At 56.3% G+C, this 12,599-nt stretch overlaps 1 protein-coding gene across 1 annotated transcript in view; it reads right to left on the bottom strand.

Moving 5' to 3' along the window:
* Positions 1-284: 284 nt before the first annotated feature.
* CD2H1orf198 (chromosome D2 C1orf198 homolog) overlaps positions 285-12,599 on the bottom strand; it is a 30,789-nt gene continuing 18,474 nt past the window's right edge. Inside the window, exons 3-4 of the mRNA XM_023240426.2 lie at positions 6,651-7,184; positions 285-3,103 (exon numbers count right to left, since the gene is read on the bottom strand). Of these exons, the coding sequence (XP_023096194.1) occupies positions 3,047-3,103; positions 6,651-7,184 (591 nt within the window). The 3' untranslated portion in view covers positions 285-3,046. The remainder of the gene's footprint in view (positions 3,104-6,650; positions 7,185-12,599) is intronic.

Here is a 12,599-nt window from a genome sequence, read left to right as displayed (position 1 = left end):
CGATAAGCTCGTCTCTGAGAACCCCTGCCTTGGCTTCCTGGTCACCTGGGGGCTACACAGGAGCCCTCCCTCCAGGGTCCAGTCTACCCTTCAGCTACGGGCCTGTGCACCTCGGCCACCGCCTCCCACCAACCTGCAGGGGGCGCGCGTCAGGCCCGTGCCTGGTGGGCTTCTTGAAGCCCACGCTTGCTTAACTAGCACCAACCCTCTCTTCTCTGTGCGCAACAGCAGTCATCCGGAGGGGCTTCCTGACTCGAGTAGAGCCCCCAAACAGACACACCTCACATATTTTAAATGGCTTTATTAAAGGCTATTAATATAAAATACAACCAAGTTACAAGTCGTAAGAATTCTTCATTTTTTTGGAAAACGTGTATCAAAGAAAGGGAGGCGCGAAGAAAGGGAGGGGGGGCTCTGACATCCACGTGGGGTCCGGCGCGCGGCGAGGGCTGGGCGACAGACCCCAGCTGTCCCCAAGTGGACAGCACCCCCAAACCCAGAGAGCGGGGTGGGGACCCTCCCCTCCCCCCCAAGGGGAAGAACAGAAACTGGTTTCTGACTTCCTGGGGGAGAGTTTATGAAACACAGTCACCCGAAGCAAGACGCTAAATCCTTGAGCTAAATCCCAGGTGCGCAGAAGGGGGAGCGGGGGACACCCCAAAACCAAATACAGGCTTCAGTTGAAAAGTGTGTCTTTTTAAAACAATACATATAAACGTCTGGTTCTAGGAACTTCATCCTGACACGGGGGGGTGGGGAGGAGGTGGCCAACCTAAGAGCTGAATTTTTCCTTACTGACCATCTTTACACAGACCGCCTGGGGTTACGACCAGGATCCGCAGGTCAGGCGGAATGGGGATTCGCCAGCCTGTGTCCTCCGGGCCCCTTCACGTCTCCTTCTCAGAAGCGGAGCAAAGCCACACGGCTTGAGGATTTCCTAAGTTGTGACTTTACATTTCATCTCAGGAGGCTGCCCCATCATGAAACATTACGCCCTGTCGTAAGAGATAACTAAACACTTGGGGTGGGGGGCGGGGGGGCGGGCGTGAACGGAATAACCGGGCTTTAGGAGAAAGTTGGAAAGGCCTCAGAATTGTCTGGCAAGAGAACAGACACATCACTGTGGGCTAACTGTCCCCAGGTGCAGTTCCTCCCTGGCCACATCAGCGTCAACGAATACAAACTCACACCTGGACTTCTCTCTCTCTCTCTCTCTTTTTAAGGAACCCTGTTTTCAAGCGCAGGCTCTAAAACAGTGCACTGCCCTCCAGGCTGGAAGTGGAGGCAGGTGGGAAGCCTGGCTCTGAGGCTCAGTGGCTGACTCGAAGGGCTGGCGGCACCCCGGCTGGGATTTCTAAGTTCCCTTTTCCATCCCCGCCACGTTCTGAGCCTTTTTTTCCCCTTGGACGTTTCAACTATCTGCAAATGGTACAAGAAGAAATCTGTATTTGCCATAACGCAGCCAGTCACCCACGTAGGAAGGTCACATCCACAACCCCAAGGGGCCAAATGAGGTTCAGGGACATAATGCGATTGGCAGAAACCCAGCCAAAAGTTGGCCAGGCTGCGGCTTTGGCAGGAATCTTCCTGGGGAAAATAAGACGCCACGTGCTTTACCCTGGACGCTGTGGAAACCACTTAAGGATGTCGTATGAGACAGAGACGCATTTTTAAAAAGACACACCTTGGTACTGAAACCGGGCGCTCACTCGCAGGACTCACAGGGGTTAAGGCTTCAGGTGAGGAGAACACAGTGAGAGGCAACGTGTAGATCACGCTCGGGCATGTCCAGCAGGGGGCGCAGCTCGGGGCCAACGGGCAGGGTGCAGGCTTCCCAGGGTAAGGGCCACTCTCCTCCTCGCCCTGCCCCACCCACCACGCCTGGGGCATGGGCCACCTTGCCCAGGCAGCCTGGGGGCCACCTCCAACTGAACTGCAGCGGGCAGCAGTCTGGCTGCCGTGGATAGGACCGTGGATAGGACCGCAAGGGGTCTCCAGGGGGCGCTGCTGGGGCGCTGCAGAGATGACTCCTTCTGCTGGTGGTCAGGGATGGCAGAGAGATCCATCAGGAGAGTCTAAGCAGTCCTTGGGATGAAGGACGTCCACCGCCCCTGCCAGCCTCCCGCTGGAAGGTTCTACTGCAACCGATCAGAAGGGCTCTGTCCTCCAACACCTGCCACCTGCCCTTCATTCCTGCAGATGCCCCGGACCCGGGAACACCCACCGGGGCCACAGGAGGAGCAAAGAACCTCCAAACGGAAACCAGTACACGCCCAAGAAGAAGTGGAGCCTCACAACCTCTAACTCTACATACAAAATAATGACAAGTTAATACAAAACTTTTAAACATGCAACTCTTCTTAAACGACGACGAACAGCTCGAGTACGGATCGGGGCGGCTTGAAGACCATCTCTGTTATGTGCCAACAGTGGGGTTCCCGGACATGACGTGAGGGTACAGCGTGGCACACGATGCAAGAGGCGTGGCGTCAGGGAGCCCTGGGCATCCGGGAATGCTGGGTGGGGAGGAATCTTCCCGCGGTCACGGCCAGCCCGGCACACTGAGGCCGCCACAGCCGAGGGCATCACCGACAGCCACCCGGCAAAGCGCACGCCGCTCATTTCAAAAGGGGAGAGGCTAAAGGAGAAAGAGACGGAAATCGCTTTTATGGTTTTGGGGACACGATGAGAAAACTCTTTCTCCGGGGAGGGGGGAAAACGGGGTGGAATTGGGAACAGAGGCTTTATTCACGAGACCTACTCAATGCCTTAACGGTCGTTTAAAAATTCCAAATGTAAAACTTCTGTTTATCAAATCACTGAAAATAGCATATATATCTGGCCTTACCAAAAAAGAGAAAAATCTGGAAATCCGGACAAGGCGATATTTACCAGTTTCCAAATGATTAAGAAAAGAGCGTACGGAAACCAGGAAAATACACAGGGAAATATTGCCCTTTTTTTTTTATCCTCCTCCACCACACCACTTTGGAAAACATTTAGGGGTTCTTGGTTTTATTCTTATTATTTGGTTGTCTGATACATTTTACCAGTTGTCCAGAAAATCAAATCCTGTCTTCAAGACGACATTACTTGAGGTGACCTGCGGGAGGGACAGAAACACAGCAAAGTAAGATACACTTTTTTTTTTTTTTTAGTTATGTATAATCTAAAAACAGCATCTCATTTAAATTGACCCAAATGAGATGCCTTGCTTTTATCTCGGAGGCTCCCTGACCTCAATTTGCCTCAGTGCTTGGGACCAGAAAATGAAATAAACTTCAGGGTGAGCTACCCGCTCCGGGATCCAACACTTCTCCCCCTCCGTCCCCAGGCAGGTCTGAGAGCAAGTTTACAGACCTACCCCCAGAGAAGAGGAGAAAAATGTATGTCCTCTGTCTGTGCAGGGACAGGCATCTTGGAACTGAGTCATCATGGAATAAGAGGACAAATGACAAAGACAGTCTTTCTACTGCTTTCTAGCACAAGCGCGGGGGTCCGCCGGCGGGCTGCAGCCCTCCCGGGTGAGGACAGGACACCGTGACACCCCACCCTCCACGTAACTGGCCAATGGCAAACTGCCTACGTGGAGACAACGCGGCAAAGGACTAAGCACATTCACAGCTTTCCTACCGGTTCCTTCGGTGAGGTTGGCCACTTCCCTCTCTGCTTTGCACTCAGGAATCCGTTCTTTCCAAGGATTTCACGTGCGGTCGCTGGCTCTGCCCTCCCCCTCCACTTTCCTACGTCTCTGCGATTACGACTCTCTCATACTCTACACGTCAGAGGAAGAGCCAGGTGCCGGGTATGAGAGAAAGATCACTGCGGAGGCACGGAGGCCAGCCTGGCATGTGTGTCAGAAAGAGGAGGCGGGCGAGAAGGGTACAGACACAGAATGGAGCCAAGAGATGGGGCAGGGTACCCCAGGAGGCAGGGCAGGGAGGGGCCGAGAACGCTGGCTCAAGAGGGTGGGGACGCTGAAAGAACGGGCTAGAAAGCTAAGGGGCGGCTGGCGGAAGGCGGGCGGAGCTCCTGTCACAGGGCCCCCCCCCCCTTCTTCGAGAGGACAACTCACAAGGCCACCTGCTGAGAGAGCAGCGGAGGCACCCGGAACCCCATTCCGGGAAACACCCAGCGGACGACCACAGCTCAACGTGACAAGACACGGCTGCTAGAACTGGACAAGGGATCGGAAGAGACGTGCCTCCAAAAAAGAGATACACAAATGGCCAAGAAGCAACATGGAAAGAGAGTCGACATCGCCGAGTACTGGAGGCCTGCGAATCCAAACCACGAGGAGACCCACAGATACCATCTCCCAGCCATTAGGGTGGCTACAACCAAGAAGGAGAGAGAACACGCGGCGGTGAGGATGCGGAAAACGCGGCCTTCTTGCGCACTGTCGTGGGGAAGCGAGATGGCACAGCCACTGCTAGAAACAGTATGGCGGTTCCTCAGGAAGTTAAGCACGGAATTACCGTACGATCTATCAGTTCCTCTTCTGGTGATATATCCCAAGGGATGGAAAGCAGGGTCTTGGGACAGATACTCGTACGGCCGCGTTCACAAGGAGCATTATTCACAAACGGCCAGGCAACGGAAGCCACCCAAGCGTCCATCAGCAGACTGAATGGACAAACAATGAAGATAAATCCATACGGTGGAATATTATTTGGCCTTCAGAAGGAAGGCAATTCTGACCCATGGCACGACGTGGGTGAACCCCGAGGCCACGACGCGGAGGGCAACAGGCCGGTCACAAAAAGATGGACGCTGTCTGATTCCGCTTACGTGAGACGCGAAGAGTCGTCAAATTCGCGAAAATATAAAGTAGGATGGCGGCTGCCAGGGGCTGGGGGAGGAGGGAATAGGGAGTCGGCCGATGGGTGTGGAGTTTCATCTTCCCAGATGGAAGAGTTCTGTGGATGGATGGCGGCGATGGCTGCGTAACAACGCGAACGCATCTCGTGTCACGACCCCTGGGTCTACCGTATACTCAATATGGCACATGGTACGTTACATGTATTTAACCACGATAGACATTTTTTTACATATGAGTTAACAGGGGAAAAAAAAAAAAAGACAGCCAAAGAGTCTGCTAACATGGAGAAAACCAGCAAGGCCCACACTGAGAAGGGCTTGTGGTGGCGTGGCCCCCAGGCGTGTCCAACTGCCTGGCCAATAGGTAACTTCCCCAGGCTCCAAGTCCAGACCCAATCCTAAAGACCACTCTTTTCCTCCCTCTGGCCATCCTCGTGTGGGAGCAGGTGGTCTCTTTCGATCCCTCCTGCCCTCCCCGCGTCGGGACTCACACAATGCGTCTGACTGCCAGGAAGCACTAATGTTCCCCGGGGTGTGCTGTCCATCTCTGAGATGGACGGGACCCAGGACCTTGTCTGTGGTCTCACCCACGTACATGAGCTATCCATGATTTCCCCCCAGAAATGGTTCTCAGCCATGCCTGCACCCAAACTATGGCTTTGTTCATCGTAAATCCACGTCTCAAAACCAAGGCTTCCCGGGGCGCCCGGGTGGCTCAGCCAGCAAAGCGTCCGACTTCGCCTCAGGTCATGATCTCGCGGGTCGTGGGTTCGAGCCCCGCGTCCAGCTCTGTGCTGACACCTAGCTCAGAGCCTGGAGCCTGTCTTTGGATTCTGTCTCTCTCTCTCTCTCTCTCTCTCTCTCTCTCTCTCTCTGTCCCTCCCGTGCTTTCTCTCTCTCAAAAATACATTCAAAAAAAAAAATTAAAAAAAAATTAAAAAAAAACAAACAAAACCAAGGCTTCCCGGGAATTTGAAATATAATGACTTTTGGGGTTGTTTTGTTTGTTTGCTTGATGCAATCCTCCAACACTAGATCCCTTTAAAGTCCTAACCAAACACTGGGCTTTCTCTTCACTGTCTCAGACCAATTGGTAAAGACAATGGTCGATTTCTTCCACAAAGAAATGGGAAAACACTCAGAAAGCACTCACCCTTATTCACCTTCACGACATACTCCTCCTCCTCACCCGGTGACCCTCTCAGATCTTTCTTTTGCTTCCCCCCCCAAAAGAACTCCTTCCTTAGGATTCCTCGCTGGACACATAACCCTACCCTGCTAGGAAACGAGTAGCCGCCAATCACTCCTTGAAGCGAGAGTTTCCTGCGGCAGTGTGGCCGCTCTTGGGGGAGGCTCAGGGGTCCTGCCTGCTTCCTCCGTGCCCCCTTTGGGGCATCCGCCGGTCCCCTCCTCCCCAACACCCAGCCCAACTTTACAGACCCCTCGGTGGAGGGGGGCGTCCGAACCCCTCCCACACTGACCGCCTCCCCCCTGCGATCTCCTGTGTTCACCGCCCTCCTGCGGTCCCTCCCCTACCTGCCCTCACACACGTGGGGAAAGGCAGCTGGCATCTGAGGCACACCACGAGTAACGGGCAACCAAGTCATGGCACCGAGATGGACCCACGAAACACGCCCCTGGCGGATTGGTCAGTCGCCGCTCTCCCGATCCCAAAAGTCGCCCAAGGAGTGGGCAGCGGGAGGAAGGGGGAGGGGAAGAAGCAAGCATCTGTGGCCCAGATGCCCCAGATGCCCAGGGAGGGGCATCTGTGGCCCACCCGTCTTGTGGGAGGTCTTCCGGGGTCCCCCCCGGAGGAGGCGGCCACTCACCTGTGTAGGCATGGGTTCCGAGAACAGAGAGTCTTCTCCGTCCTCCACGTCCTCCCGCCTGGCCTCGGGAGAGGAAAGCTTCCCCTCGGGCTCGGACGGGGTGGTGCTGGGGCGGGCCTGGACGGGCTGGGGTCTCTCGGGCTCGATGCTGACGCAGGGGAGGCCACGCTGCTCCTGGCGGAGGTTGCCGGGCCTTTCGGCCTTGGCCTCCCTGTCCTTCAGGGCGGGGTCCTGCCGGTAACAGGCAGGCAAGACCTTTTCACCCTTCTCCATGGACTTGATCTGGCTGGGGGTCAGCGACTGGAACTCGGCCTCAGGCCCCTCTCCCCGGGAGCGCTCGGCATTGATCTTCCAGAAGGAAGCTTCCTCTTCCTTCCGGGCGGGACCCAGGGCATCCAGGCTGGAGGACTTGCCGCCCTGGGAGGGCCGGAGGGCCTGCGAGCCCTGGGAGGCTTTAGACTGCCTCGGCTCGCCGGCCGGGCCGCTGCCCGGCTCTTGGATAGACAAGGAGCACACGCTGAACTCCATCTGACTCTGCAGCGGGGACACAGAAGGGAGAGAGTCAGCCTTACAATCCGGTGCAAGGGCTGCACCAGCTCACACCTCTGTGCGCCCGGCAACATCAACACTGGGTGTCGTCCATCTGTCGAAACCGTCTGCCCCTCAGGACGGCCATCGGCCAACCCACCACACGGGAGCGCGGCCACCCAGGCCCCCAACGGCGCAGAGGCTCTGACTCACTGATGACTGAGGCCTCACTGCCTGGGGAGCAGAGCACCCCCTTGTCTTGTCGGGACTGATTCCAGCGCCTTCCAGAGGAGGAGCTGTCTGGCGGTGACCGCCCTCCCTGGGAAGGTGATTGAGAAGGTGCACGGCCCAGCCGGGCACAGCACGGCCGTGAAGGTCAACACCCGGCCCCCACCGCCCAGGCCCTTCGCTCCTGACCTAGGGTGGCGGGAGGGCGGACAAGCGTGAAAGAAACCAACCAAGCCAGACCCTGCTTTCCTGGACAAAACCACGAAGGTCAAGGGTGGGCCTGGGTGCAGCCTCGGGGACCCGACCCACCCGGCCTCGCCCGCTCTGCCTTCTCGAAGCCTGCCACAGAATGCACGCCTGTGTGCCCCAGTTCTCCTGCGGAAGCCCTAACTTCCAAAGTGACGGTAACAGGAGGTGGGGCCTTTGAGGGGTGATCAGTCTGAGATGAGGTCATGAGAGTGGGGCCCCCCACGATGAGACCGGTGTCCTTATCAACACAGACACAAGGGCAAGGATCTCTCTCCCACCGCTCACGGACACGAGGAGGCGGCTGTCCTGCAAGCTAGGAAAGCGGGTTCTCACCAGAACCCCGTCGCACTGTCACCTTGACCTCCCGGCCTCTACGACTGTGCGAAATGAACGTCTGCTGTTTGACCCCCCCCCCCGCCCCCGTATTTGTTGTGGCCTCACAAGCCAAGCAAGACCGTGTGTCACGCAGAAGGGTCCTCTGCTGGGACGCTCCCCGCTCAGCAGGGCTCTGCAGCTCTGACCTCGTCCTGGTCCTGGAAGCCGGATGCCATCGCCCACCTGTGAGCCTAGGCCCCCGAGGCCAGGGCAGCGCCCCCACCTGGCCCGGTTGTCCCAGAAATGCCTTCCTTGGTCCGAGACTGCTCAGCACGGCGGCCTCTAAAAACGCCAGTGCTGCTCTGTCCTGGAGAACAAATCATTAGATGGAAGGAATCCCAAGCCCCATCTCCAGGCCAGAGCACACGGACGGGGCCTCCCGGGCCTGCACAGCAAGCAGTCTCCCGCCTCAACCATCTCTAAAATCAATCTCGAACAATCTTGAACATTCCTCTCTTCCTCCCCACTTTGCTCTCAGATCCTCCTCTTCTTCTTCTTTTTTTTAATAAAAGCAATGAAACTGAACGGATAATGCGCAGAGTCGAGGAATCAGGAAAAAAGCATTTTCTTTCTACCTTTTGCATTTTGGGGGAGCCATTTTCGTACACGTATCATAGGAGGCGGTGGTGGTTCTGTTACGCATGTAATTCGGGGTGTTGTGTTTTCACTTACTCGTGAGCGCGGCCCACGGGGTTATGTGGTCTTTGTGACCATTATTTGTACTGCATACAAGCTACTTCCCTGAGGAGCTGCCTCACCGTCTACTTAACGGTTTTCTCACTCGCGGACAACCTGCATCTTCTGACCTGTGTTCTTACCATTAAGGCTGCCACAACCACCTTCGTGCCTACAGCGCTCGCCCGTGTGGACTTCGTTTCTTCAGATCGGCTTCCCGAAGTGAAATGTCAACACAAAAGCTTCCCTCTCTTGCGGTTCTAGGTGCATACCAGCCAGCTTGTTTGCCAGGGCTGCCCCGATTTCTAACGCCACCAGCCCAGCGATGTATCAGAGGATATTTTCAGTTACTGTTTCCACGTGGACACAGCGGAATTCAAAACCGTGCTAACTTAACGTACAAAACACGGTTCTTCGTTACTTGAAGGCATATGCCTTCGCTTGGTTTCACAAACTGGCCTGCGGTCTCAGTCTGACACTTCTCCAAAAGCCTGGGCTCTGGTGGCCACAGGTCACTACTCAAGGCTTGTAAATGAGATGTGATAAAGCCACGAGAAAAAAACTACGTTCGAATCACGAGCACAGGTGCCCTGAAGCTCGCGGTTACGCCAAGGAAAAGACGTCAAAGCTCTGACGGTCGCGGGTGCTCGAGTGCGTCTAATGCATCGGGTGCTTTTTCGTTGTTGTTGGACTGGGTTTGGTTTTTTTTTTTTTTTTATGTTTATTTATCTGGAGACAGAGGGAGTGTGAGCGGGGAAGGGGCAGAGAGAGAGAGAGGGAGAATCCCAAGCAGGCTCCGCGTGGTAAGCGCACTGAGTCCGAGGCAGGGCTCGAACTCCCGAAACCGTGAGATCGTGACTTGAGCTGAAATCAAGCGTCGGACTGAGCCACCCAGGAGCCCCTTGGGCTGGGTGTTTTGTTTTTTGTTTTAATTTTCATTCTACAGATGAGCAAATGGGACATGGGGAGCAATTCAGTGAACTGTCCAACCTGGATCTGGTCGTGCTGGGCATCACGCCAGGTATAGAAACCAGTGGCCACCAGGGATGACATCCACATAGACACCGGAGAGCCTTGCACACAGCAGGCCTTCTGTAAATATGTTGATGATCTAATCTGACTTTCTAAAGGGCTGTTTTTGAATGAACTATTCTCAGTACTCTGCATATTTCCAAATTCCACACTAGAATACAGGGAGCCTGTGGGCATAGAGAGGATGGGTTTCTTTAAGTAAGCAAGTTGCTAAAGATACCTCGGAAGTGGAGACCAAGGCTTAGAATGGCGTTGACTTTGATCTGGAAATTGCAACGTAAGGAAGGCACTTAAAAGCGAACACTTCAACAAGCCTCGGGCTTTTTTAGGATCAGCAATTTCTCCAGTGGGATCTCTGCTCAGAAGGCTCTGGAAGGCTAGGCTGAGCAACTGTCTACGTGGAAGGCAGCCACGGACCGAGCCAGGGATGCTGTGGAGAGGAGGCAGTCACAGTGGTTCCCAGACTGCTTCGGGCCATCGCTGGAAAGGCGCCCAAGCAGCACTGGCTGGATGTGACATCCTTGAACGCAACGACAGAATGACGGAGGCTGTGCCCATGGCGCCTTGGGCAATCGGAGACCGAGCGGCACTCCTCGAGGGACAGTGCCACCTGGTCAGAAGTCTGCATGGGGCGTTGGCAATAGTCCCAGTGGCTCCCCTCTGGGCTCTGGCTCCTCTCACGCCTTCCTGCCTGCCTTCCTCTGGTCACCAGGGGCCTGGCTCATGGTACCTATTGTCCACAGCAGGGACACGTAGCAGAGCCGGGGTGAATGCTACTCTGGAGCCCCCATTTTGGGTGCCCAGTGTCAGGTCATGGAGTCTGGGCTGCAAAGCTTCCCCCCAAGTAGTGTGGCCAAGCCACCGTCCTGTCCTGTGGACTTCGTCAGAGCCTGCAGTCCGGAGACTGCTGGGGACTGTCCCCCTCGCCTTCCACCAGACCTCTGAAGGCTATGCCATAGCAGAGGTTCTGAGAGACAGGTGTGAGGGGCGCCCTTCTGACACTGGCATGGGTCAGTGAGCAGGACGGGGACGGCCCTGCCTCGTGGAACTGACAGGTCTAACAAGGGGGCCTCTTGTGGACCCCCGTGATGACCACCGGAAGGTGGAAAGTGCAAGGATAACGAAGTTCCAGATGCCGCTCTCTTATTTCTGGGAAGAAGGCTGTTTTTCTTGGGGTGGAGAAAGCGCCCTTGGGAAGGGAGGCGGCGTCGGCCGCGTCCACCAACGCTGGGCGACATCGAGCCGGGGCCCGGCAGAAGGATGCAGCCTGGGAAGAGCAGCCAACGGGTCAATGACTCCAGCTCGCCCACCCGGGGATGGACGGGAAGTCAGGGTGGGGGAATCCGACTCTGCAGTCTCATGCAATCTTTGAGACGGGAGATGGGGGAGTAAAGGGGAACCCCCCCCCGGCCCCCGTCGCAGCAACGGTGACAGCTCATCACCCCCCACGTCCACGTCCCGGGCGCTAGCTAAAGCCCGAGGGAGGACGGCGCGGGAGGATCTCGTCCGGCCAAGCCAGGACTGGGCGTCAGTCACCCCATGTGGGGAACTGGGTCTCAGCTGGCCGCGTCCGTTCTAAAAACAGAAAGACCACAACCGAGCCCAGGATCTATTTTTACGCCCCGCTCACTGGAGAGGAATGTGTAATATTTCAGTAAAGGGGGAGTGCGTGCAGCCAAAACTAACTGTTGGGCTTGGCAGCGTCTGACCCATCGAAATTGTTGAGACAAAGGCTACAGAAGCGTTGTCAGGAAACATCCTAGTTTACTGGAGCAAATCTGAATAAGCCCACAAGCCATCTAGCATTTATTCTCCCACCTCCTCCTCCAAAGAAGGAAAGAGGAGAAGGTACGAAAAACTTTTAGAATCACAAAACCAGGAGAAGTGACAGCCTGACAGGGAAGGCGCGGCAGGACTTGGCCACTGGGGACGTCAGACCCTCCGGGCCCGCGGGGGGAGGGGCAGGGCCCGGTGGATTCCCCGCCCCCAATCCCCAGGCACTGGGCTCGGACCAGGGGCTAAATTACATACTCCTATACTTTTCCCAGGGAGCAAGGGGACCTACAGACACGTGGATTAATCCTGCTCCAGCCCCCATGCCCATATGTCGGGCAGAGTGAGCCTGGGGAAAAACCCAACAGAGGCCCAACAGCTGGGAGGTGCACCGCGGCCCCGGGTGCCGAGTTTCCAAGGTTAGGGGCCAATGACAGCCTCCACTGCCCTCCCCCCCCCCCCCCCCCGCCAGGGGCTCATCATCTCACGGGGACAACAATAGTAACGCCACATTTTCATCTAAGAGGCAGCCAGGTTGCTACGGCACAGCTTATGTATATGGTCCTGGACTCGGATGTCTAGTCCACACCCCGCACTCCATGCCTTCATTTTCTTATCTGTAAAACGGGGCTGTTGCGAGGCTCACACAAGAGAAGGCACGGCAGGTGCTCAGCAAAGATGGGGGGCATGGGAGCCGTGGGAATCAGAAGAACGCGGGTTTGCAGCGCGTCTGGAGGACAGACCGGATCCTCACAGATGGATGGGGTGGGGGGTGAGCAATGGCACTGAGGCAGGAAAGGCCATGGCTCCTGGGGCAGGAGAGCACGGTGTCTGGGGCACGGGGCTGAGGGCCACAGGACATACCAGCCGGAAAGACCCCTGCGGCCAGAGGTGCAGGGCTAGGGCCACTGGGCTGAAGGAACAGACACATCCCTCCACACACAGAGACCCAGGAAAGGTCAGGGTGCCACAGGGCTCAGCTCTGACTCTCAGGAAGGTGAGCCAGGGTCAGAACGGGTGCTGGGGGGCAACGAGGAGGGAGCCGTGACTGCTGGGCAGAGATGGGGGTCTGGGCGATGAAGGTCTGGG

The sequence above is a fragment of the Felis catus genome, chromosome D2 (genome assembly GCF_018350175.1).
Source record: "Felis catus isolate Fca126 chromosome D2, F.catus_Fca126_mat1.0, whole genome shotgun sequence".
In the NCBI taxonomy this organism is placed as follows: Eukaryota; Metazoa; Chordata; class Mammalia; order Carnivora; family Felidae; genus Felis; species Felis catus.
The sequence above is the reverse complement of the archived record's forward strand: the minus strand, read 5'-3'. Positions and strand labels throughout refer to the sequence as shown.